This window comes from Platichthys flesus, chromosome 7 (assembly GCF_949316205.1).
Source record: "Platichthys flesus chromosome 7, fPlaFle2.1, whole genome shotgun sequence".
Taxonomy (NCBI): Eukaryota; Metazoa; Chordata; class Actinopteri; order Pleuronectiformes; family Pleuronectidae; genus Platichthys; species Platichthys flesus.
In genome coordinates, this window is record NC_084951.1 from 13,783,714 (window position 1) to 13,810,359 (window position 26,646).

Genomic DNA, 26,646 nt, shown 5'->3' on the forward strand with positions numbered 1-26,646 from the left:
AAAATGCATTCTAAGTTAAAATCTTCATACAACTTCTAAACTTCACAGTAAACCAAAGTGAACTTCACTTTCATTATTGATTTGAGTTTTCAGGAGGTGGATGTTTGTCATCAAAGCAGAATCAGTAGGAAACATCTCCTCCTTCATCAGTACTTCAACACAGTAATCTCTATTTATAGAGCACTTTGCATACCATATCGTACAAAGTTCTTGACAAAGGCAAACAGTTAAAAACAGACTGGTCATAAAACGTCAGGTTTGGAACAAAGCAGGTCAAATACATGAGTGGATAAGTACCAGTGCCATGTTAAATGCTCAAAAGAATAAAAAGGAAAGTAGTTAACAATGACACGACTCACATTACAAGTGGAACACAAACCGCAGTAGTAGAAAGGGGAAATGATGGGGCCAACATAAACAACATGACACTACAACTCTTCACCCTCAACACGCACAGCGTAAATGTAAATTTTTTCAATTGGTATTAAGGTCAGATTATGTCTTCGCCAGATATGATGCAGCTGCACAAACATATGCAAAATGTGTGGTAATCAGTTCTGTTTATTTGTGAGTTTGGTTTGCAGGTGTTAATGCTTCACCGTGTACCAACTCACCCTGAAAGCCTAACCTCTGAAAACTCTATTTCCTTGTTGAACAATGTCTCGTTCAAGGCGTCCCTGCTGGGAGCGTGTACTAAGATCAGGCAGACTGGTTCCTGTGTGTTTGTGAATGCAGTTCATACCAGCTGGTGAAAACAGGAAGAGATTGGGCAGAAGAGAAACTTTCGGCATGAGCTGCAGACTCACTGTATGAACCTGTTTCCCAGCCGGCACCACTCAACAGTCACTATTTTCAACTGTGGGCCAGAAAGCCCTGTCTGCAAATAAGCTGCACAGCTGAACCATTTGTTACTTGAGTCTGTTTTACAACTGACTGCGATATGAATTCAAATTAGACACGAATACTGTACTTTACGGTTGGAATTTATATTACTTCTGCAAGAACTTGAATGAAACGGTTTAGATATAACCGTTATGTCATGACCCAATGAAGAAATTCAATTTGGGATCCGATTTATTTATTGTTTTGAGTTGTCGCTTTGAATGTGTAACTAGCAGTTAAGACAAACTACTGCTTCATGCCACAGCCACACAAAGCTATTAGCACTAGCAGAGCTACCAATTATGTGTGTGCCTGTTATATGATACAATATTATAGAAATTATTCAGTCTTTTTCCCAGTAAATATGACATTTTTATTTTAAAAAAAAATTCTTTCACTTCAAGACTTGTAAAATATGTGGACATCAGAGAGATGAGAACAGAGAAGATGAGACTCTCGCGGGTCAAGGCAAAGAGGATCAGCACAGAACCTGACGAGCACGTGAGAATAGAACAGTTAATGAGGTGAGTGAGTCAAAGCCATGGAGCTCAGCATACAAGACAAGGAAACAAGGAATTAAACACAACTGACCTGGGATGATATAAAGAAGAAGATTTGAAGTTCGGAATGTGACGGTTTTAACTTAAGTCTGATTAATTGAGGTTTAATTGATAAAGTCATGAACAAAGAATTTAGAAGGGCAGAGAATATGACGACTATAAATTTGCCAACATTTTTGTTTAGTCAGATGCAGGTATAACTGAGGAAAAGAGGAAGCTCAATGTTTTAGTTTGCTGCCCTTTTTACGACATTAATCAACTGACCAGTGGTGATACCTGTTTTAATGGACCTTTACACAAACAGCACGTCAGAGAGCAGGGATCTAAAATAACAAATTCTGAATGATTGTTTATTTAGTCCTTAAGTACTCGGTCTGTAATGCACATGCTCGATCCTGAAACCACTCTTTCACTGCTATGGCAACATATGCAAACTCCCAGAGGGCTTTGGTTTTCAGTTTATAAAAAAAGCTATCTGACTGAAATGCAAAACAAATGTGTATTCATCAGATTGAATATGCATCTGAAGAGGGGAATATGCTGCTGAAGATAAAACGTGCTGATGATGCCAGAAGAGGGCGATATTAGCAAAGCATCCATCTATTAAACACATACACTCCTGATCAAAATCTTAAGACCAGTTAAAAAATTGCATGAATTTGCATTTTGCACTGTTGAATCTTAGGAAGGTTCTAAGTAGAGTTTCAAAATGCAAAAAGAAGAAATGGGAACAAGAGCCCAAAAGTTGTGAGCAGGCAATTTATTGAAAACAATTTAACTGAAGTAGGCTGTTCATCAGCTGATCAATCATACCACGTTCAAAGACGGTCAGCTTTTTTGCCTTTGCCCTCAAGAGATCTTCAGTGTGATTACTTTACAGGAAATGACATGGAATCCAAATTTTTGCACAGATTTTGGCTTTTAAAGGCTGTGGTCTTAAACTTTTGATCAGCTGATGAACAGCCTATTTGAGGTAAATTGTTGTTTTCAATAAATTGCCTGCTCACAACTTTTGGTCTCTTGTTCCCATTTCTTACTTTTTTTTGCATTTTGAAACTCTACTTAGAACCTTCCTAAGACCAAACAGTGCAAAATGCAAATTCATGACACATTTTAACTGGAGTGTATCATCGAGGAAAGCAGATATTTGTACCTGTGAGCTGCAGAAACAAAAATAACTAGAAATATAACACTTTATTTAAAAAGTATTGGTCCAAATGAAACAAGCCAACTTTGTTTCTTACAATCACACAGACCAAACAGCTTTGGCAGATAAACATTTGCACTGGACATCGTAATAAACCTTCAAACAATTAGTGAAAATATCAACAGAGAGAACATTTATTCATACCTCCTGTCAAAGACCGTGAAAGGAATAACCATGATTTAACAGAGCCGTGATGTGATCACACACATCATCACAAGACCCACAATGTCTTCATAACACGATAAATACAACTTTAAAAATAAATACAAATTCAAAAATAAATTTCTGAGAGTGAACCATGAGGTTTGTCTCATTCAGGAGTTAAGCACGACAGGACAGTTACACTTCAGCATGTACACCAGCTTTCGATGAATGAGCCCCTTCAGAGGAAAAACATAAACCTACACCAGGTTACACATCACGCACAAATGCACAAGTTTGCATCCAGTAAGTTGAAAGGTTGTATTAGCTTTAAAAAACTAAACAAAATATTATTAATTGTAAGGTTGACTAATTGAGTTTTAGTTAACAGTCTTTCAGTAGTAAGTTCTTCTCACAAATATTTGTTTTTTTTTTGTTTATACATTCGTTTCAGTAATTATACTTGACTTTAAAACCAGGTGCATGGTTATTTCACAATAAAAAACTCTGAATGCGAAAACAAACACCCAAAATAACAACATACAAGGTTTGACATGGGAAACAAGCTCATTGTATCCTGTTTACACACATTTTACAAACGTACAACTTTTTGTAAAACATATGTTTTGCATTGACGCAAACAGTAAATCATGACATTTGATTTATACATTTGATTTGACGCATTCAAAATACAACGCAACGAAGCGCACAAAAATACCACTTCAGAAAAAACAAGTGCAACAATCTCCCAGATTTGACGCGTAGAGTTTAAAGTTTTACGAAAATTCTGTGTACATTTTACAGTCTGTTCACTTTGTCAAAATGTCAAGTAGATGTGAATTTAATATAAATTAAGAAAATACATTTGGTAAATATTGCACTTGACCATGGGGGTTTTGTCAAACTTACAAACTAATGAACATATCAGAGAATCAAATGGTTGGATGACAGAAGAGTTTCTGCTCCTCTGACATGTGTTGAGATCTAAATGACACTGATATCAAAAATCTTGACTGTAAACCATGAAACAAAACAACAGGGTAGAATCAGATACACTGGTGATGGATTCAAATAAAAAACCTGATTAAACACGTGGAGAAACAGTGAATGAAGACGCTTCCCCACAGCGGTACTGCAGAACACAATTAGGGAATAAACATCCAGTCGTGGTCTGCGGCACCTTACTAAGACACTTCATGTTGGTTTAACCCTTTAACTCGTCACCCGCCTGTACAAAGAATGACAATCACAAACACCATTGCTGTTTAATCCTGACTTCAAAAAGTGAAAATATGTACAACTTTAAAAAAATGCAAAACCCACAACACAAATGTAACATGCTGCTGAATGCTCTCCATTGTTTTGGCTATTGTGTGGAGTATTATGAATGTTGTTCATTAGGGAGAAATAATGCACTCATCCCAATTAGTATATTGTAAATTCTCTAGATAAAAGTCTCACTTGTTTGGGCAGGCTTATATTAGAGACATCTCTATGTGGCCTGGTTCCCTCCATAATGAAAACTCGAAACTTCTCCGAAACGTACCAATAGATCTGTCCCGTCAGTCCTGCCGTTGTCAGATGAGTGCCTATTATAATGTCGGTGGATATTGTTTGTCACTGTATTAACTTTGGTTGGTTACAGATGACGCAGGGAGCGGTCTCTCAATTCCTAGGTGAAGATTTTTTAGTATGGAGCTAAATTCCTACCAAAACTTAACAAACCATGTTGGACAACTCCCCTACCGTTCACAGTTTGATTTGAAAACACAAAACCCCATTAACAAACTAATCTACTTTGTTTCACAAATAGAATAAAGCGACAACTTCCAGTTTTCAAAATAACGTTAAGAGTAGATACAAAATACATATGATTATATTTATACAAATGTATCTCATATAAATAAAACATACACTTATTTGAAATTGTTAATGAATTTAGACAAATTTACACTTCGAAGTCCCACAACCAAAACTTTAAGTGAACCCCAGTCTGATATTATCTCCTCTGAGAGCGGACAGTACTATGTCTTCCATAGATAGTTTATGAGCTTCATGTTCTTGCAATAAGAAGATTTAAACTATTTGTACAAAAACTATGAAGTACTGTTACTACGTAGGTTCGGACGGAACCACTGCTAAATTACCTTATATCAAACAAAATTCTGCCAATTAGTCCAAATGTGATATGGAATGAATAGACAGAATCCTGATTGATATACTGTTATTTAGAGACTGATGTCAGCTGCTCTGGGACGTTTCAACATGTACCGTAAATATCTGAATACTGGCGAACTCCAAATTTAGAGGCGACTGGTTTGACTACGGAGATACAATCAGCAGCTGGTTTGAATATCTGTGAGAAAATCATCAGCATGACACAACACAAGAAAACTGTGACAAAAGTTTTGTACTCAACGTTTTGTATAAAATGCAGAAAGATAATTGTTTCTGAAACATAATGTTAGAAATATGTAGTGTATTTGTTTGTCTGGTACGTTTTGGATCGTTGAAACAAAATGCGTTAGTTTGTTTATGGGGTTGTGTATTGGCAAACCACACAGTGTTTAAAAACACAGCTCGTTGGTTTGTTAAATTTTGGCATGAATTTAACTCCATATTCTAGCCCTCTCCCTTGTGGCTCTGTTTGATAGGAGACACTCTTGGGTAGGGGCACTTCATATCTAGGGTTAGGGCCAATGCAGAGGAAGTGGGGGAAGGACATGAATCATCTCCAGTAATAGTAGATACAAAGGCAGGCGAAGACCAGGTTGCTGGTCAGGCTCACTGTTAACAGCCCCGGGAAGAGAAGACGCTTCAGTAAACCTGGAGAATCACAGAGAAAATACATTTTATCATCATTGTGCATCTAAGTTGCATTAAGGTTCCTTATGTACTGAATATGGTTTACAGTTATGTCACAGGCCTGACAGTGTAATTCAAAACCATTGAAAATACAAATTGAAAATAGCGTTTTAAGTCACTAAAACAAAGATTTTACAAACACCATTTTTCAGACTTGTGTGTCTACATGTAAAATGAGCATTTAGGAAACATGAAATCACAGCTTACTTCTTGAATGCCCACTGTTGCTTTGTGTAATGAGCTTGTGTCAGAAACAAGAAAAAGCTCACTCAATAAATTCACTCAATGCTCAATGTTCTACTCTGGTATTTGACAGATTGTTGATGTAGACTTTAACGCCACCTACTGGCCTGGCATGTTTGAGCATTTGTATTGTTTTTTGTGTTCTCTTCTCGATGGAGATATTTTGTAAAATAAAGGTTGTGTGGATGGAGGGGAATATATGGTATACAAGGCATCAGATAAAGATTTCAACCATATGATGAGGGGCAGGCATGAAATCAAAACTGAATATGAATTCAACTTTAGATAGACACAGTTTCCTTCCCCCCCGTTAGACCAGCTTACCTTTCGGTGGAGGAGTGCTCTCCGGGTCCTGTGTTGTGGTGCCGACCACGCAGGCGGATGAACCTGACGAGCTGCATTTCTCGCTCCTCTCCTCCTCATCAATGACACTGTTGTCTCTCGCACTCAAATCTGCAACCAGGTGAATCATCATGTAGCCATATGTCAAACCATTTAAACATGCTTACAAACAAAACATCTTTTCTCTGTCTTGTCACTAAGAATAAGATTTGAGAATTTGTATTTTGCCATCTGGTGAGGTGGCAGTATCATGAATGACACTGCGGCGGTTGCTACAGCCCCTTTTCAAACAAACTTTATAACAGTTGAACATCAGGTGTACTTACCGCTCAGGCTTTGGAAGGGTGATGTGTCAGGGGAAAAGCAGCCACTGTAAAGGGGAGAGGCCGGTCCTACAGTGGAATATAGAGGAGACGCGGGCGGGGGTGAATGCTTAGGTTCTGGCTCCGTTGTGAAAAGCCACATTTTCTGAGTGCAGATGTTGAGGCGAGCAGGGCTGATGAGGGGGCGGCGCTGTCTGGCGGAACTAAGACTGGATGTACATGACCCAGCTATTGAAGGAGGGGGAGATGGACTGGGAGATGATGGGCGGCTCCCTGACTTCAGTGAAAAGTAGTCTGTGGCAAAAGAAAAAGAGTAAAAATGTCAATCACAAGGGGATAGGAATTATTTAAAAACACAGGGATAAGGAGAAGTTCCCAAAACAACCTGGAGTTTAAATACCTGAAGGCGGGGAGTCTTTATATTGTGAGGCTGGTTTGCTTCCACTAAACAGGTAACCAGAATCTGAAAATACACAAAATACAAATCACACCATTTTAATCACAACCGGTTTGAGTCAGTTGGTCAGAAACAAAACACATAACACATAAGAAAATCTAAAATAAAACCGTTTTATTATTGACTGATATTTAACTATGATTCATTTGTTGATTCAGTGGGATGAATTGTAAGAAGAAAAATAAAAAGCGGTTTAGAATTTCTTAAAATAAAAAGGTCTAGTGTTCAGATGGCTGTTAACAATACAACATTCAGTTCACTGTTCTAAGGAAGTGCTTCTTGTAAAGGAGAGAGAAAATGTTGTGCATGGGGCTGTGAGGTCAGACGAGGCCCCGAAAGATGGGTGGCACCTCCCTCCCACCCCATCTGACCAGCTCATCAGTGACACAACCGATAGGCACCTACACCTGTAGGTTTATTTATTTTTCGGTTTTTGGGGAGTCTTAGCTTTGAGCTCCGCCCAGACCAAGGAGAGGAACAAAACCATCTAGTGTAAAATCACATTACTTACATAAATCTACATCCCAATTATGTGCAATATCATCAAAAATATGCCAGATAAAAATAAACTGATACGTTCATAATTTATGTTGAAAAAATAAAAGATGCACCACAGCATTTAACACAAATCTCTGACAACGAAATGCCATAGCCTTCAGTCATATTTTTTGGAGAGTGACCTAATTAAATGTAGTGAGGCAGAAACTGAATATAAATCAGCTATAAATCTCACTTGTATACAAGGTAGTGCAATGTGAGAAGCAACTTCAAATCTAACTTTTCTGGGCAGCCACTGCAACATGAAGTTTAGACAGAGGTGGGCTGAAAATTCCCATCTGCCCCTGTTGAAGAAATTCATACTACAATTACGAATAACTGAAATTGAACTACATCTTCAGATTATACCAAAAGACACAGAAAAACTTGGAAGTATTATTTGATTTAGTAATTGTTCTCTCCTGTCGGTCAAGTCAAATTGATTTAGTTGTTACCTGTCCGTTTGAAGGAGGGGATGGTGCCGAGGCAGAGGGCCCTGCTGAGTCGCCCAGGCAGCGAGGAAGGGGAATCTTTGCACAGGCGACGACTCTGTTGGCAGCTGAAGAGCTTGGAGAGGTTCGGGGGCGGGCTGGGGATGAAGGACTCAGTCAGGTCAGGTGCGAGCAGAGGAAGCTGGCTGGTGAAGGGGGGCGCCGCAGAGCTGCCTGAAAGGTATCTGCAACACAAGAGCATTGCAACGGTCTACTACCAGATATCCAAATCATCAATGAAAGCTTTCAAAACCATTGCACATCATTTAGTTGGTGAAAAACATCACAGCAGTCAGATGACTCCATGGGGAACATTGGATTTTCAGTTCCAAGATTTTGTGAATCAGTTTTTGTTCCCCAACATTGCCAAAGTACGATATTAATAGAGTAGAGTACAAGTGTTGAAAATCAAATCAGTGCAGCGACTCTCTACCACACAGCTCTGATTTCCATTTAATCTGAGCACTTAACTGACGGCAGCAGTGTACGCCGAGGCTGTCGCTTAAATGCTACTGCAGCTGTCTGACAACACACAGCAGGTGAAAGTGCCAAGAGAACAAAAGCTCCAGGAGAAACGCTGCTCAGCAACACGGCTCAACTCTCACATTTTCACAGCACCACATGATCCATGGCCTATACACACGTTTTGTGTAAAAGTAGTTATTTATTTTTATACTTATAGTTGTTTTTAGTGGCACTCAAGCTACAAAATAAACTCCAGCTGTCATGTCAAACAGTAAGCTGATATTTCCCTTTCGAGCTAGACAGAAAAACACAAAGTGGATAATGTGTTTAAGTTGAACAAAAAAAAAGAAAAGCAGAAGGCGTATCCAGTCATCACGTATTTATTACTTTCCATATACAGCATGCATTCAAATTTGAACCAAACGATACAAGCAAGTCACCTCACTTCAACATGTAAGCAGCCAAAACATTGTTTCATTTGGGTATGTTTCAGGAAGCCTTTCCACATGGATGGAGCTTCATTTCCATGGAGGCAATAGAATGTATACATACATGCATAGTAAATAATCTAACTGACATATCTATATTCATTTAGCTTATTTGTACTATAGGTTGAAGTTGCAAGTTATTGCTTTAAGGTAGAGTAAGCGATTATGGTGCGACACACTTTGTCACCTTCTATGAATGTAGCATGTACAAAGCCACACAACCAAATTACAGCCAATCAGCAACATGGGGTGTTCATGCTCATGCGCAGGACAAAGGAGAGAAGAGAAGATGGGACATTTTTTTGGGGGGGGAGAAAGGAAGCTCTGTACACTGTCTGTAACGTTGCTTCCTAATTAGCTTAGCTACAAACCTATAGTGACCCTTTCTGTCAATGCAGTTCTGTTAAACAGATGTGAACAAACTTAAAGGGGGTTGGGTGTATTCTTAACAATTGCTTACTCTACCTTTCATTATCTTGAAAAGTACCAAAAGTTGGCATATCAATATTTTAGTGTTTCTGCAACACACACAAATTTGAACACTTCGGTAAAACTTAACCATGATCACAGTTCAGCTGCATACTGGATCTCTAGAACAATACAGGACGGTTAAAAAAGACATTCATGGTTTACATCAGTAAAAAGGTAGTTTTATAGCCGTCATATATGTTCATGGCGATATTGAAAGTGAATACCATAAAAGCTAAAAACGTAGTGCTTCCAGAGGAAAATGCTTAGTTTGGGGTAACAGTAATTTCCTCAGGTCCATACAGAAACTCTTAAAAAAATCAGCCACAAACTTTGGCTATATACACGTTATAAATACAGTGGCTAGAAAAGAGCTTTTGGAAATTTATTTCATATATGTCTTAAAATATGGTCATATCTTCATCCAAGTCATTCAAAAGTTAAAGTAGGATGAAGGGAGAGGGCCTGGACAGCTTGAGACCATCGAGGGGAAAAATCAATTCCCCAGTTTATCAAGGGGCCCTCTGAATTGGCCCAGTCAAAGCCCAGTGAGTGATTCACACCAGACATGATACCACTAATCTCTCTGAGCTGAAGCAGTTCTGCAGAAAATGAATCCTGAACGTTGTATAGGTCTGATCTGCAGGGGCAGAAAGGGCAACTCGCTTCACCTATGAAGCGAGTTGTTTGTCTATACTTCTGACTTGGATGAAGATCAAATCACATTTAATGATCACTTAATCCCCAAAAACTAATTGTGCCTCAGGGTTCACTCACTTACTCTCATCCTTGTATCATGGAACAACAAACATGGACACTAGAGATTGTAAGTGAGCTTGTACAACGCGGCATTGAAACATTGGCAAAGATAATACATTACAACATATTGTTTCTTACACAAAAAGCTAAAATATACCAATATTATGAGAAGACACACACCACCAGGTGCAGATCATTGAGCTTTCTACTGTCAGTATTCAGTCCATTAAAACAGCACAACTCCTCTACAGTTCACCAGGCTCTGTTCATATACTTGCAGCTATCTTGCCAACATTAGTGTAGAAATGCATGCGTTTTTGATTTAGAAGATAATCTGTCAAGATGCAAATATTAGCAAGATACAATAATGAACAATTTAAAAAAAAGGGACTTTGGGTCATAGACTACATAGCATCTCAATTTGTGTATTGGATGATCTAATTTTTCCCCCCTCAAGCAACCAAACGAAGAGCAGGAGCAATTTCAGTCACATTCTTATTCTTTGGGTAACTTCAGTCCTAAATTTTACCAAATCAATAGGATCCTCATAAACTTACAACTGCATCTATAGTGTCTTAAATTTTGCAATACTTCACTATTTAAAGCTTCAAGGCTACAGTACCAGAGGCACTAGTTTGAGAACATAGATCCATCTACAACACAACACAACATGCAATTTAACCCATACAATAGCCATCAAATACAATCTATGTTCACTCTCTACAGCTAATAGTTTGTAATACTTATTCACAGTACTGGTAAATAAATATCCTGCTACATTCTAACACAGAAAAAATTAGGTTAATTGAAATACATTGGCAAGGTTAAATGTTAACACATGCAACTCAATCAGTATTAATGGAAGGGATCGAGTGAGGTGACAGGCAGGTGCTACTGAAACTTAGTATTTTTTAGCTGCTAGTGGTAAAGCAGCATTTATCAGTTTATTCAAGTCGAATAAACTGATAACATGTGCAACTCTTTCTAATGCTGTGGAGTTTTTTGCATAAATACAACAAGTAAAATAAAACTATACTTCACACAACAAGTCACACAAAAACCTTGAGCACCAAGGACGCACTGTGACGCTATGTCGCTGATTTGCTGCATATCACATGAAATCTACTGTTCACAGAGGGGGAGTGTCTGCTGATTAGCTGCTACGTGAGAATCGGATATATATACTGTATTTCCTTGAAAAAAAAGGAGGCCTTAGAACTCAACTTAATGCTAAGACTCTATAATGTGAATTTGCTTTTACTTAAAAACAGGTACAAGAAGTATTGCAAGTATTTTTGTTCATGATGCATATATTATATTTTTTACTGATGCGGAGACAGAACATAATTGATCAAAGTTTTCCACTAAGTAAATTTTTAAGCGACGTCCCGCCGCTGCACTGTAACAACGACTGGTTCAGGACAGCCGCACATTAATAGGTCCGGTCGTCTTTTACCATGTCAGAGTTTCCTGTCTTAGTGTCATCCCTGCACTGAATACAATTTAGGCTTTAAGAGAAAAAAAAAACTAATCACATTTTTATAGGACCTAAAAAGTATTGACGTTTACTTTGTTGTTGTTGATCACTTTAGAGTTTAAAAGACAAGTATTTAAAAACATGTGTACGTACAGTTCACCTGCTACACACGACATGCATCATTGGGACATCCGTGTTTAAGTGACCGGAAAGATGATTCATGATCTGATCAGGTCCCAATAACTTGAGTGATGTGTGTTGGTTTGCGCAGGTGACGTGATGTGACATAATGTGGAGGGAGGACAAAGGACGGCACAGTCTATACCCTGTTTCTGACTCCCTGTTCTTATTTAAAATGGGTACAATCATGGACAAAGGCATATATTAAAAGATTGATTCCTCCTTTTTATGAATCGATATCGGATGGATCTTTAAAATTAAGATCGATTTGAGTCCGAGAAAAAAATTAAACCGAGCTCTACGTGGTTTGTGGAGAAAGAAGACGAGACCAGACTCTCTCAACACGTCTCATGTCGGCAGTGTGGCTGCTCCAACATGATACAACCTGTACCACAATGAGAAGTTCGACTTTCAATGCTGCTCACGCAACCAGTGCAGCCCAGTCTTTACTCTCATAGCACTAGTTTTGCGGTTTGCATGACACTTGGAAAGTTTCCTGTCAATGACCATATAATGTTGCAGAGCCGAGCACTTCATAAATCGGGGATCGGAGAGCGTGGCCTAGGGGATAGAGTGGGTGCTCTGCAACAAGAAGGTTGCTGGTTCGAATCCCACTCTTTCCCATCTGCATGCCTAAGTGTCCTTGGCAAGATACTGAACCCCTAAATGGCCCCTCATAAATGTTGAGTGTACTAAAAGTGTACGTCGCTTTGGACAAAAGCGTCAGCTAAATGACTTGTAATGTAGTGTAATGTAATAAATGTTTTCATCTTCAAGAACTGATATAAAAAATCAGACAGTAACTACTGCTGGGATGATAACCCAAAGCAGAGAGAACCCAAATCAGTTATGTCTGATTTGAGAGTCTAGGGACAGAGGGTGTTTTATACAGGATTTTAGTTCCTCTGAGGCAAATTTGTGACATTGGCCTATGTAAATAAAACTAACCTGAATGTAAGTGCTGTATACAAAACAGAAATACTATGCTGGCATTAATTGCTTAGAGGTTACAAAGTGAACCATCATTTCAAAGCTGGGGGGGGGGAAATGGGGCATAATAACAGGACAGAGATCAGCGGGAATCAGCGAAAAGTTAGAACTATTACAGTAGTAATTCAACAACATTGATGAACTAGTCATCTTTTTTAGAATGAGCTAAAGTGGCACTTACACCAGGTTTTGGACTACCATGTGTAAACATTCCTCATCGCTTCTAAAAAAAGTGGCAGCCATTTCTCAAGGCTCTGCCTTGAGAGCTGATCGTTCCTTCATCACTAATGGTGCAAGTCTGCCATAAATAAGTGGAGGTTTAAGGAGTTGTAGTGATAAACACAAGTCCATTATTTTCTCAGAAATTTTAGATGTGAAGCAATAAAGGAGGTAAGTGATTATTCAAATATGAAACCTTGAGTATGACCTGCAGGGTCATCACAAATAGATTAGTATTTCATGCAACGAGCCGAAGCTTAAGTTAGAGGATCATTTTCAACCCACAGCTACACTAGATCAAATGCTTTTTTAACCTTATAGTATTTTAGAATATATAAGTTATTGCTAGTCAGGTGCGTGAATGCTAAAATCCTTCTCTACCGCTTTTTAAAATTACATATTTAAATGCATTTCTTTCCTCTCTGAAGGTTGGTCCATCTCAAATTTGTTGTATTCATAAGATATTTGAAATGCACATAATTAGATGAATACATTAAATGTGTGGCACAATTTCCCCTTAAAAACAAATTTGAGTGTACTTTGTGGTGCATGTCTACTTAAAGACGAGGTTTTAATGTCATTAAGCAAGTTATACCAGTCACATTTTCCAATCATCGACCACACACACATACTAGGTCCTATGTATTGAGTGTGTCATTCACTAATAACAAAAATGTCTCCCAGAAAGAGGAAGATTTACACAATCCCATGTTTCAAACAAAATTTGAAGATTACTGCTCAGATTCTGACCTTCGATATTTGCCTCTTCGTAGACCCTGTGGTTTGCGAGTTGTCACAGCAGCAGCAAAGCTGACAAGGCAACAGACAGAGATGATACAGTGCTTTGCCATGTCCGTCCAGGTCGCGACATCAGACAAGTAGCTCTCAGCCAGGTAGACACACAGGAGGAGGAACCATAGGACAGAGGCCACAGCATCGATTCTCCGCAGCCTAAAAATACAGATACACATGAACTTGCAGAGTTGTTACTTAACATCTCTGGGACGCAAAGGCAAAGAAAGAGGTGGCGACCACTTACCTGGCAGGTCCTGCTAGGAAGATAGATGTGAGGCAAGTCAATAGGCCAACAGAGACCACAGCAAGCTGGTTTTCCCTTCCATGTTGCCACACCAGCTTGGCATCTTCTAGGGTGGAGTTTGGGATCAGCTCCAGGAGACCCTGCCAAACTGTTGGGTCTCCAGTGCTCTCATTTTTGGTTGTGGATTCATTTACGGGTTTTGGAGTGACACCACCACTTAATGTCTGTGGGGCAGTAGGTGAAAGAAGCTGGTCTGGAAATTCCCAGAAAGATGTGGCGATTAGGAAAGCACAGACCAGGAAGGCAAGAGCCCGTAACAGTGTGACTCCCATGGGAGAAGATGGGGGATAGGAGGTCTGTAGGAGAGACAACAGGTTTTGAGTAAATCCAATCAGTTTCATATCAAATGGAAATCAATGTTCGACTATTTTTACGTATTATTATAACAAGCAACAATATACAGTGGAGGGTTACGCTGATTTATGTTCAACCTCAATAAAGTCTACAAGCAAGCGTGAAAGCCATTCAAACTAATTCATATCAGAATTGAGATTGTTCTAATTGATAATTAAGGAGTCCCCCTTTGGAGTCATTAGGAGGTTTATGAGATGCTGAAGTATATGTTTAAGAATAATTTGTTAGATCTCTCAAGCAGACTATTGTGTATGCACAAAACAATCTAAATGAAGATTCCTAATTATCTATTAGCAAATACAAAAAGTCACCACTTGTTAAGTGTGTGGAAATGGAATCAGGGGTGCACGGACCTTTTCAAAGCTCTTGACGGTGTCTCGGGAGTGTCGAAGCTGATGGTTCAGGAGCACTGTACGTAGCTGCCGGTTTTGATATTTAATGTAGTACTCCACTGCTGTCTGACATGGCCGGCATAACTTATAGGTCTGCTCCAGGTGGTGCTTGTAGGCTTCAATTTCTTCATCATAGTTTTCCTACAATGAAAAAACAAAAAAATAATGCATTTACTGTCGACTATTTTAACAATTCATTGTGCATCACAGTCAACAGAAAATAATAGTACATACATCATCCCTCGGGATAAACGACGCCAACTGCTTGATCTTTAAAGACTGGTTGTTATTGCACTTCTTGCACAACAGCATCTGACAGTTGACAAACTGCTGTGTCTTGAGTGTCTCAGGTGAGTGAATGCTTCCAGATACTGCATAGTTAAGATCTGCCTTGTGCTGAGCTGGGATGGATTTGTTGTAATCTCCATTCTGAAAACAAGACGAGCAACACAAAAAGCATTATAAAAACAGGAAACATACAAATCCACATTGTTTTCCCAAGGTGATTTACTTTTCTGACTTACCTCCTGGAAGCCATTGTACTGGTCACAGCTGGGACAGTCCCAGCAGTTTTTGTTGCCGTAGGGCACCACTGTGGTCTCGTTACAGAACCAGCAGTTCACACTTGCATGGGTCGGCTTCTTTCTGCAAAGAACAGGTGGAGTTTTTACATATGAACTGTTGATGAATTTCTGAAGTCTAAATATTTTCCCACAGCAAATACAACATTTTAGCTGCAACTTGTTTCAACACTGTGCAGCTAATCTTAACCAAAACCAGGAAAGAGGACATATCACATCAGTACCAGCATTACTTCACTGGTTGCCACTGTGTTTTTTTTGCCAAAAATGGCCTGGTACCACCTAAACTTTTATATTGTCTCTCAAATGATGTTCCTATCTGCTCACTGGGATCACTTAATGCAGGTTTGCAACATGCAAGACTAAACTACAAATAAATAATAGAGAATCAGGTTTCTGAAATAACCTCGCATATTACAGCTCTCACTACAAATTAGAAATGCATCCTCTGTCGACATGTTAAAAAAAAGGGCAAAGTTCATGGCATTATTTTTAACTAATTCAACCATGTCTTTTCTTTGATAGTAATTTTAAGGTTGCCTTAAATGTTTGTTTTTTCAAAACATTTTCAAGCCTTTGTTCTGTCTTATATATTGTATTATAAAACGTATCATTACAAAAAAGAAACACATTTTTGCACTTTATAAGTAAGATGACCGGTTACTGTGTGTAAACATTTCAGTCTGTTTGGTGCACCTTGACGTGCTTGATTTATTTTAGGTATATGGATAATATGTCGAGTAAAAAAAATTGCTTATTTTATAGAAAAAAAATATGCGCCCGATTATATCCAAATATCAGCAACGAGAAGGTTTAAGTATGATGGTAATGTGAACAATTTTCCATCTTAAAGACAGTCTCACAATACTAGGCTGTGTTAGTTAGCACCACAGCTAGCAAAGTTAGCGTCTAGGCTAGCGTAGATGGAAACACCACTCGCGGCGGTTCAGGAGAAATATCCCCACATCACCTGCTGCCAACATCATGTCACAAACGTCACCATTGTTTACCAACCGAACACGGTTTGCTAACGCTGACGTTAGCTTGGAGCTAGCTACAAAACAAACGCGGTGGTGCTCAATCTTGAAGTTAATTTACCTGGTAGCGATTTTATATATCAGCGCTCCACCGGCGGCAAACGCCGTGACTCCAACTCCTCCGTACATCAACTCGGGGTAATCCAGCATTATTTGGCTGAACGCCTCCATTTCGGGGTGATATTATCCGTCAGCAAAATAAGAAAACATGAGAAATGTTTAGTGTTCACACGGCGGCAGAGAGCACGCGGCAAACTCTCGGTTTAAGGACACGCCCCGGAGCGGAAACGGAACCGCGTAACCATCGGGACGCGTTCCAATATGATTTATTTAGAAAACCATTGTCGACTTAACAGACACTAAAAACAATTTAAGAACAAGCTAACACTTAAAAGTACACATTTAGACTTGGCCAGATATGCTTGTAGTGAGCTTGTGTAGTTATCTTCACTCAAATTGAGCTTAATCCTATACTTGACAGCGTTCTGAGTGCAGTAGTCAGGGGACATGACAGTGTTGGAATGAGACAGGAAGTGCTGTTTCCCGTTTGCTCCCACGGTCAAATGCTGCATTCAGGGAGAATTGACAAAATGAGGAAAAGGGAGGTTTACAACCGAAATTACTATTTGAGAGTGTTCGCTGATTTACAAAACAGCAAACTGTGAATTCCTCAAATTTAGTTAAATAGACCCTTTTCATGGCAGCTACTTTGACATAAAAGAGCAGGCAGGCACAGATTTTCAGAATCAATAGGGAATATTATTGTTGAAATAGCTGAGAGCGGTGGTGTATTTGCAGCCATTCTGCCAACAGTTTGTTCACACGTCCAATTGTCTTGACACTATGAGGGAGATACCGTCGCTGTCAGAAATGGCTTAAATCTCCTGCTCTGAATAACAATTCAAGGGACGAGGTGAACTTATTTCTCTCTCTCTCTCTCTCTCTCTAGTGCTCGTAGTTGCAGTTTCAACGGTTTGACATGAACGCACCAAACCCTGAAACTGCACTTTATGACTAGTTGGTAACTATATCAATTTTAGTACCATGTGCACAATGACAAGAACTATTCATAAAAGTAAACTTCCTACATTCTAAATATTGCTTAGGTAAAATTGCATATGTAGTCGTTAAAATATATAAATACATATGTCCTCATAATGCATTATGGACCATTTAGGCCTACACTTGATTATTTCTAGTTCATTAATGTGTAAGCATTTGTAAATGATGGATTAACTGTATTTCTAATTGTATACACTGTACAGCTTCTGTTATGAATATGTAATTATTTGCATTAAACTATTCAGAATTCCCTCATGTAAAAAAAATCGAAATCATGTCTGTCTTAAATTATTTTGGCTACTTTTAGATGAAGAGTAGAAGTTTTATCATTATGATACATGATGTATATTTGGAAACAAGCAGATCACATGGACCAGAATGAAAATGTGAGCCCCAAAAAAACACTTCAATAAAAACAAATACACCTGTGCAAAAAATAAATACCCTAGAAAAAAACTGCTGGAAAGAATGACACTAGAATAATCTACAGCTAATTGTATATTACATCTCTCCTCAGCAGCTTGTTTAATAGCTACCAATATTAAGTTAATTCCTATTAATAACAATATAAAAAATCATTGCTGAGTTTAAAACCGTAAATAGGAGTAAGTCAAACAATGAGACAATATAATGCAAAAATAACATTTTATTTATCAAACATTAGATCACTTATATCAAGTAAACATTCGAAATTCAATGAAAACTGATCAGTCACCTTGTGTTGCATGTAGCAGGTCAGATCATTTCGATAAAGGCAGAGAAAATAAATAAATAACATAATTAAACCTTTGTAGGCCTAAAATAAAATAAAATAAAGAAAGCATTCATAAAAAAAACATAATAAGTGATAAACTGAGCCTCAGACACAAAGAAACTTTCTTCTGCAGCTCACACTTGATCTGTGTCATTTCTAAAGCAAAACACTGAACTTTGACAGTATAGTTCTTGATGAGTGTAAAGTGTAGAGAAGATATCAAAAATCGTATGAAACAGTTTCACATGGTCAACAGATTTAGCCTAAACACCTTTTCAAAGTAACAGTTAAAGTGGAGCCTGACAGCTGAAGTGAACTAAAGTGAAACAGATGAACTCAGAGTCTGTGAACTGGCTGTCAAATAACCCCACCAGAATAAAACTCTAGTGGTCAAACGAGAGGGCGAGCTGCGGCTCCGCTTGTCTCGAATAGGAGGGGAACTGCTGGTAGTTGCACCCCACGGACACGGTGCCTCCGTCGGGGCTCATCGGCTGCGTGACTCCGCCGTAGGGGAAGCCGTTGTGGGGCACCAGCACGGCGGGCAGGTGGCAGTGGTAGGCTCCGTAGGGGGGGTGCTGGAATTGCGGGGGAGGGCAGTAGGAGCTCACCGGGGACAAGCAGCGGGTGTGACCGGTGATGACCTGGGACGAGCCGGGCGGGGGCTGACGCACACCCCAGGGGCTGCTCACGTAGGGCGGCAGGTAGAGCTGCTCCGGGTACTCCAGGTAAGGCGCGCTGGGGGGTCTGTAGGGTCTCCTCACCCTCCTCCGCCGCCGGTAGTTGCCCCTCTCGAACATCTCGTGGAAGGCCGGGTCCAGCATCCAGTAGTTGCCCTTCCTGTCCCCGCCACTCTCGCGGCGGACTTTAACGAAGCACTCGTTCAGAGACAGATTGTGCCTAATGCTGTTCTGCCAGCCTTTCTTGTTCGTCTCGTAGAAAGGGAAATTGGATATGATGTAGCTGTAGATGCCGCTCAGGGTCTGTCTCCTATCCGGGCTGTCCTTAATGGCCATGGCGATTAGAGCCACGTATGAGTAGGGCGGCTTCTCCGGCGTGGAGGGCTCACCTCTGGGCTCCGTGGCGGGCGAGCGGGCGCTGATGTCCAGAAGCTGCGCTCCCTGGTCGGCGAGGGATGTCTCCGCTGCGTCCATGGCTCGGAGCCTCGGGTGTCCGGTCCTTGCGCGTCCGGTCTGGGTCGGGAGCTGCAGTCAGAGCCGCGATATGATCAGGTCCGCAGGTGCACAAACACACACATGCACACCCTCACACATACACACACAGTCACACACACACACACACACACACACCGACTCACACACTCCTCCCACAGGTACACGACCGTGTGGTTATCGGTGTCTTTCATCTCGCCCGGTTTCTCGCGCTGTTCGGGGCTACGTTGTTGGACGCACTGTGCAGCTGCAGGTTCAAACAAGATGTTTACACTTATTTAGAAACTATTCCCAATATTCCCACTTTGGAGCCGGACCGTCAAAGACTGGCCTTCCTCTGTACGTGGCGTTTGATATGTGGTGTTCATCATCTCATCATCTGTCTGTTCCCAGGGACGCACACTGCAGGCTTTTCAACATGTGTAAAAGAGAAAAGATTATTCTTTATTTATTGATCGTAGCAGTCATTCAATTGACATTGTAGAATGATGCATTTATAAGGGATATTTGCCTTTAAATTGTTGATTTCCCCTAACCTTAAGAATGAGAAAAAATAACTTAATAAAACTTAATAAAAAATAAAATAAAGTTATTTTTAACTGAACATATAGGCTTTAAGAAAATGAATCCTTACAGAACAGCGTTAATTATCTTTTTTAATCTATAACATTATAGGTCTACTGAAATATTTGCTCATAATTCTGCACTTGCATGACTCATAAGGAGTTAAAACACAAAAATGTGACTGAAGCATGGGGAAATTAACATACCCGGTCTTATGTTTGCATGCAGATATTTAGGTTGTTTTCAATGAGATGCTTGTCAATGATCACAAACTTAAAAACAATTAATGCATGGATTTGTTTATTAATGTATTTATGCAGTGTTATGCACCGTTTCAACTCAGAGGCGTATTTCCAGTATTTGTAGGTGTCGTGCTCCAGCATACTTCCCATTCAAAACAAGTTATGTTAATATAAAGCAACCATATTGGATTATTTTGTGTTCCCCTCTGAACAAAGAAGCCATGAAAGTTGTGTAACCTGTTTTCACCTGCAGTGACTTTGTGCTATGATCTTTAAGAAGTGTTGCCACTTATTTTTTCTTCAATTGAATCAAATGCTTAGAGGGAAAACCTATTCAAATTATGAAATCTGTCTTATAAACAGATGTGTTTTTATGCAGGTGTGAGATGAAAGCGCCTTTAATGAGATGTGTTACCTTTATAGTGAACTTTAAAAGAATAAGTGCTCAGCCACAAAATCTGATGCATTCGTAAAAACTGTTGGAGCTTTTATTTGTATTTATCACAAAGCTTTATGCACTGTCTCAGCTGAGTTGCACATGATAGTTGGGTATTTCCAGGTTTCGCAGGTATCAGGGCTCAGCATACCTCCCACATATACAGCGAGGCATGAAGGGCCGTCTGTCCGCTGGAGGATTGGCAGATAATGATCACCTGCTCTCACCAGACAGTCTGTCTGTCTCCCCTCGACTGATATGGAAACACAGATCTCCAAAAAAGACAGCATCTAGTGGAAAAGCAAAGGAACGTCTTTGGCATGGATTAGAGGGGATCTTAGGTTGGCCATTGTTATCACTGGATAGGTATTCTATTTGAGTTACTCTGCTTTTTAAAACAATAAACATGTGTGAGGCAGTTATTCAGATCTGAGGATATTGTCTTTATCTTTATATTCTGAATAAAGCTCAGAATAAGGAGACCAAGGCCTCTGTCCCTATAGTTCATATGGTGAACCCTTAGTCAGACCATCAGAAATATATAGAACTCCAAGATCTCATGGTTAATTGACAATAAATGAATCAAGTTTCCAGAGGAAATGTGTAATATGAAGTATGATGCACAAACCGCACAAAACATCAAATTTTTGATGGAAATATAATGATCTTCAATCATTGGACATCAAGGCTCAGGTGGTCAACATAAGCCAATATAAAAACTGAAAGGAAGGAAAGTTTCAGGACAAATTGTAAACACTGTCCTGTTTTCTATCACAGTGAAAGCTAGATTTACCTCCTGATGTCATTTGAGCGAAGTGAGGCGCCAGGCTAAACACAATCTGTGTAGTTTGAGCTATCTGAGACTGAGGAAGAATGCGGCAAAATTGCCAAAAACAAAGAGCGTGAGCGCTGGAATTAGACTTCAGAGGATGAAATGAGAAGTTAAAGCTCTCGAATGTCCTCGAGTGGCTCTCAAGTCTCACCCAGAAAAAAGAAGAAAAACATTTCATGATCATGTTTTCAAATGATACGTAGCCTCCAAATTAAAAGGGGTTACTGGTTAATCATTTTCTGGCTACAAAATGACAATGGTGGGATATTTTCATAACTAAGTGACAAGTTGAACATACTGAAGCATCAAGTGCTTAAAGTTCTTTTTTTGTTTGTTTGAACATGTTAGCGCGACAATGAAGCAGCATTGTCAGGAATGTAAAATAATTTAATTCATGGTTTTTATCATTTACATCTGTAAATCTCTGCAGCTTTGTTGCAGGGAAAAGGCCTCGTCTCAAAAGAGGAAATGCAGAGTTACAGCTCTCATATGTCAAGTGGCTCTCAAGTCTCAGCCAGAAAAAAAGAAGAAAAGCATTTCAAGACCATGTTTCAAATGATATACAGCCTTCACGTAGAAAGATGTTTACTTATTATGTTCTGGCTATGAATGACTTTGTTCAGATGCGTTTAGAAGTTAGTCGCTTGCACATCCACTCCTCAAGTGCCTAAAGGTCTTTCTTTTCTCTTTTCAACACAGTGCATCATTTTCTCAAAGCTCTGCAGTATTTTCTCGCTCAGACTTGACTTGTTCTTGATGTACTCTTTTTTAAACAGACATGACAAAGTTATTAAATACGGGGGCTGTTTACTACAAAAGTATCTACTCTGTTATTGTGTATTAACGTTCAAATCAACATTTAATTATTGAAATGATGTGTAGAATAATGCCATGATGATAAATATTGAACCACAAAGGTTATTTTTAGTTAACTATTCAATGTGTTAAACTTTTCCTGCTAATCTGATAATGATTCGGTTGGTCATTATGACAATATCTGGGAAAATTTGATGAATATGTTCAGTGAGCATGATTACATTTGTTCCCTTCATTCAGTTATGAGTGAATAGTGTTTGATTAGGAACATTTAATTATTAAGATATTTAGTATGTTTCATTGCATGAATGGGAAATGTCTTACTTCAACTGTATTATTACACAATTGAACTCATGTTGTTATTCCTGATCCTTTCTGACTCGATTTTTTATTTTTTATTGTGTATTATATTATATTATATTTACTGTTACTTATTTGTATTAGCTTTCTCTGATGTAAAATGTCTTTGAGCATTATTATAACCCCTATGTAAGTAAAATGTACAAATATTATAATATGAGGGTCACAGTGACACATCATTTTGTTAATTGAGATTAAATGTATACCTTCTTATGCAGTTTTTGCTGTTTCCTGGCAGAGATGGAAAGTTACAGTAACACTTACGTGAGTGCATTGATTTGGTTCCAGTATTTTATTTTAATATTACATTTAGTTTATGACGCTTTTTATCTTCAGAGGGTAATATTTTACTTCTCTGTTTACATTTATCTATGAACATATGGTATGTTATATCAATGTACTATGTTGTAGTAATGTCACTTTGGTCACTGAGGGAGGTAACCATTTAACAATCAGATGTGAGACATTCTTTAAATGTGTAAGCCTAAGTTCAGTTTGCTGCTAATACATCTCTGTGGGGTTTAGCTGTATTGTAGTATTTTTTACATGTTAATATTGCAACTTTGTAGAGCCCTTGTGCCTGCACAGGCTCTTTGGCACATTCCCAGTCGTCAGTATGAGCACTTGAGAGGGAAAACATTGACTTTTCTACTGGCTACAATCAGGAACTTCCCTTCCCTGCAGTCATACCTTGAATACCTTTTATGCAGAGATGGTGACTACAGAGATGCACTAGTCCAGAACAACGACACTGCTTAACAGATCAGGCAGCTCAACACCTTTACTTCTCGTCTCCCTGCGTACTGACATGGTTGGAAAGGTTGAAAGGTATGTCTGTGTGTGGGTGTGTGTGTGTGTGTGTGTGTGTGTGTGTGTGTGTGTGTGTGTGTGTGTGTGTGTGTGTGTGTGTGGTGTGTGTGTGTGCCATAAGGCTGTAAATGTTGAGGTTGAGGCAAAGATAGGACACGCTGATGTTTGTGAGAGGGGTGATTGAGGTGCACTATACACAGGCCTTGAAATGTTGGATCCTCTGCCCACATAGATCATTGGAATGATTAACTTCCTGGTAGCTCAGTGCTTAAAAATTAAGTTGGTAGTTATTTATACACGTGTGCAAATCAGTTTTGTGTCAGCATGTAAAAGCAGTAGCATTTCCTGAGAGAGGTGGTTTTGGTTTCCGAGGAAAACCAACAGGTGTATGGGATGATTTAAAAATAAACTAAAATAAACTTAAAATAAAATAAATTATAATATGTTGCCATGTACCATAGCTGTAAAAAAAAAAACACTAAACAGCAAGTGTCATGTAAAAATCATTTGTTTTTAATTTGACTTTGACTTTAAGACTATTTGCAAGACTATTAAAATGTGGAGTTTGACCTCATCATGTGTGAAACCTGAGTCACCAGCCGGGCACCTGTCAAGCTGAGCTCAGCGATAAAAGGAAATGACAGCAAGTGTTGTGGCTTCTGTCTAAAGACAAGAAGCTTGTAGTGGAGCAGACCCCTCAACCTACCCTAGTCATTTCAGGCACCACTCCCAGATCTGCCTAATCCATGGATTATACTGTACGGAAGTGTGACTGCTGCACTCTGAGGTGACTGGCTCTCAAACAGACAATAAGCTAACATCAGAGTGAAAACACAAAGGGCTGAGACTCACAAATATTGTATTTGCCTCATTTCACACGTCCTCCTGAACGTGCTTAAATACGATGGTTAATTTCACAACGCTGACACTGCTTGGCGGCTGAATTCCCATATTAGGTGTGGCCTCTCTTTCAGGTTATGAGATACTCTGAGTTCCCTGTTCAGTTCACGATGCCACTGACCCATGCCTCCTCCTCCCACAATGCATCTCTTTGTAGCGCTCCAAATGATGGCCTGTCAACCAGCCCTGTGCCAGCGTGGCCCTGCAGCCCACATCCCCAGTGCACCACTCGTGATTCCAGCGTCCACTGTTGTTCGAACAGGCTACATGAAGTCAGGTTATCACACTTCCAAGTCACAGAAGATGATAACTGTTGATAAGTGTAACCACCATTTTCTCCAAACATCTCTTAAAGTCATTATCAGTCATGGATGAGTACTTGACGCGATGCTGACAGGTTTAAAATGAAAATAACAGTGTTGCACCCTGCTGTCAATTAACAAAGTAGATCCTATGCCAAGATAAATACAGCAGGGATTCCTCATTGACAGATCACATGTTGAAATTTTTTTTTATTACTGCCGTGATTATCTTCATCCACTAAGCGATATTGTTTCATTAAAGAGCCTCACAAGATCACAGAGATATTTTAGTTTCTCAGTTTACACTTTTTAATATCAAGTGCTTTTGTTGTCATCTAAAAGGGACTTTTTTAATTATTTTACCGCACAATTACCGGACGGAATCCGACTGTGGCGATTCCAGTTTGACTTGTTTCCACGTTGCACATCAGCTGTTATGCAGAGCCCTGATGCAGTGGGATCCTGCCTCTCTCACAGTACAACTGTGAACACAGCTACTGATCTCAGATAGTAGTGAAGTTTGTGACATCTAGTTCGACATCTGATTTACATCCAGTCAGCCTCTCCCAGTCGGCAGGGTGCAGATGATGTTTGTGTGATAAGGACACCGCCAAAATACCAGCCTTGCCTGAATAACCACTGTGTCATGTTCCAACATGAAAATATGTTATTTCTATGCTTTGCATAGAAATAATTTTCACAAGCTTTTATGTGTGGATTACAAACAGATTGCCTTTCTTAAAAGGTTTCCAATAGTACAAACAGCTCATAACCACCATCCCCTTATGTCCTAGGATGGTTGCTCCTACAGTACATGCCATTCACATTTGCCTTATAGTTATATTTGCTTGGCTTCATGTAATAATTATAATAATTGTTATTATTATAATTTTTAGATAAAAATGACTTATGAACCTCTCTCTGTATCACCTTGGGTTCGGTTATTGGACCATTTGCTTGGAAGACCTCTGGTAATTGTCCATTTATTACTCTCCTCTGCCATCTTGTGGAGCTGATTAAAAAAGACTGTTATCATTCAGCGCTATGGATGAATCGCTGAGTTGGAGGCTTCAAAGGTCCAGTGTGTAAGATTTTGGAAAAAGGGATCAATTGGCAGAAATTGATATAAAATAATCCTATTGATTACTGTGTGATCACCTAAATTGTATGAATTGTTATTTTCTTTACCCTAGATGGGGATCTTTATATTATATACTTTATATTTACATCAGGAGTGAGTCCCCTATACGGAGGCTGCCGTGTTTTTTTACAGTAGACCAGACTGGACATACTAAACACCTTTGAGTTTTTATGACGACTGAAGGCTACTGACGTGATATGCTATCAGTACAGGACTTTTATGATATATTTTATTAGATATATTTTGTTATATATATTTTTATGTTTTTTATAGCTTACAAATTTGTCTGCCTGTGTGTGCATCTGTTTACAGTTCAAAAGTTTTTGGGGATGCATGACAGTTTGCGTGTGTATGTTGGGGGGCGCCAATTTTAAATCTCGCCTAGGGCGCCAACATTACCAGGGCCGGCCCTGACCAGTGAGCTGAGCTCCATACTACGGTTCAGAGCTGAGACACTGGCCAGAGAAGAAAACACTTGGAAAACGTTGCTTGTTTGGTCTGCATATGTGTGCCATGAGTGATGGGTAATGTAATGCGAAGTCGAGTTAGTCGGTTTAGGTTAGGCTACATCGCGCACATTTTACGGGCCCTGAGCAATGACATGGTGAAAGCATTCGATTTAGACAGCGTCTCTCCTAAGGAGAAAGTATTGAAATGTCAAAAGCGTTAGTGAACAGGTAGGGGTGGGGCACGTGACAATT

At 39.3% G+C, this 26,646-nt stretch overlaps 2 protein-coding genes across 3 annotated transcripts; both read right to left on the minus strand.

The window, feature by feature from the left end:
- Positions 1-2,617: 2,617 nt before the first annotated feature.
- Positions 2,618-16,807, minus strand: tmem201 (transmembrane protein 201). Of its 2 annotated transcripts, XM_062391918.1 has the most exons (11): positions 16,619-16,807; positions 15,464-15,584; positions 15,174-15,368; positions 14,901-15,080; positions 14,134-14,489; positions 13,845-14,045; positions 8,013-8,233; positions 6,964-7,026; positions 6,567-6,857; positions 6,223-6,351; positions 2,618-5,616 (listed from the first exon to the last, which is right to left on the minus strand). In XM_062391918.1, the coding sequence occupies exons 1-11, from the start codon at positions 16,726-16,728 to the stop codon at positions 5,519-5,521; spliced, it is 1,965 nt and encodes a 654-aa protein (XP_062247902.1). In that variant the 5' UTR covers positions 16,729-16,807; the 3' UTR covers positions 2,618-5,518. The 2 variants fall into 2 exon arrangements, with proteins under 2 accessions (XP_062247902.1, XP_062247903.1); XM_062391919.1 differs by lacking the exons at positions 2,618-5,616; positions 6,223-6,351; positions 6,567-6,857; positions 6,964-7,026; positions 8,013-8,233 and having other exon boundaries at positions 8,878-14,045.
- Positions 16,808-18,324: 1,517 nt separating this feature from the next.
- On the minus strand, positions 18,325-19,611 carry foxl2l (forkhead box L2-like). The gene has a single exon (XM_062392386.1). It carries the CDS (start codon positions 19,522-19,524, stop codon positions 18,757-18,759), a length of 768 nt encoding a protein of 255 aa, XP_062248370.1. The 5' UTR covers positions 19,525-19,611; the 3' UTR covers positions 18,325-18,756.
- Positions 19,612-26,646: the final 7,035 nt, after the last annotated feature.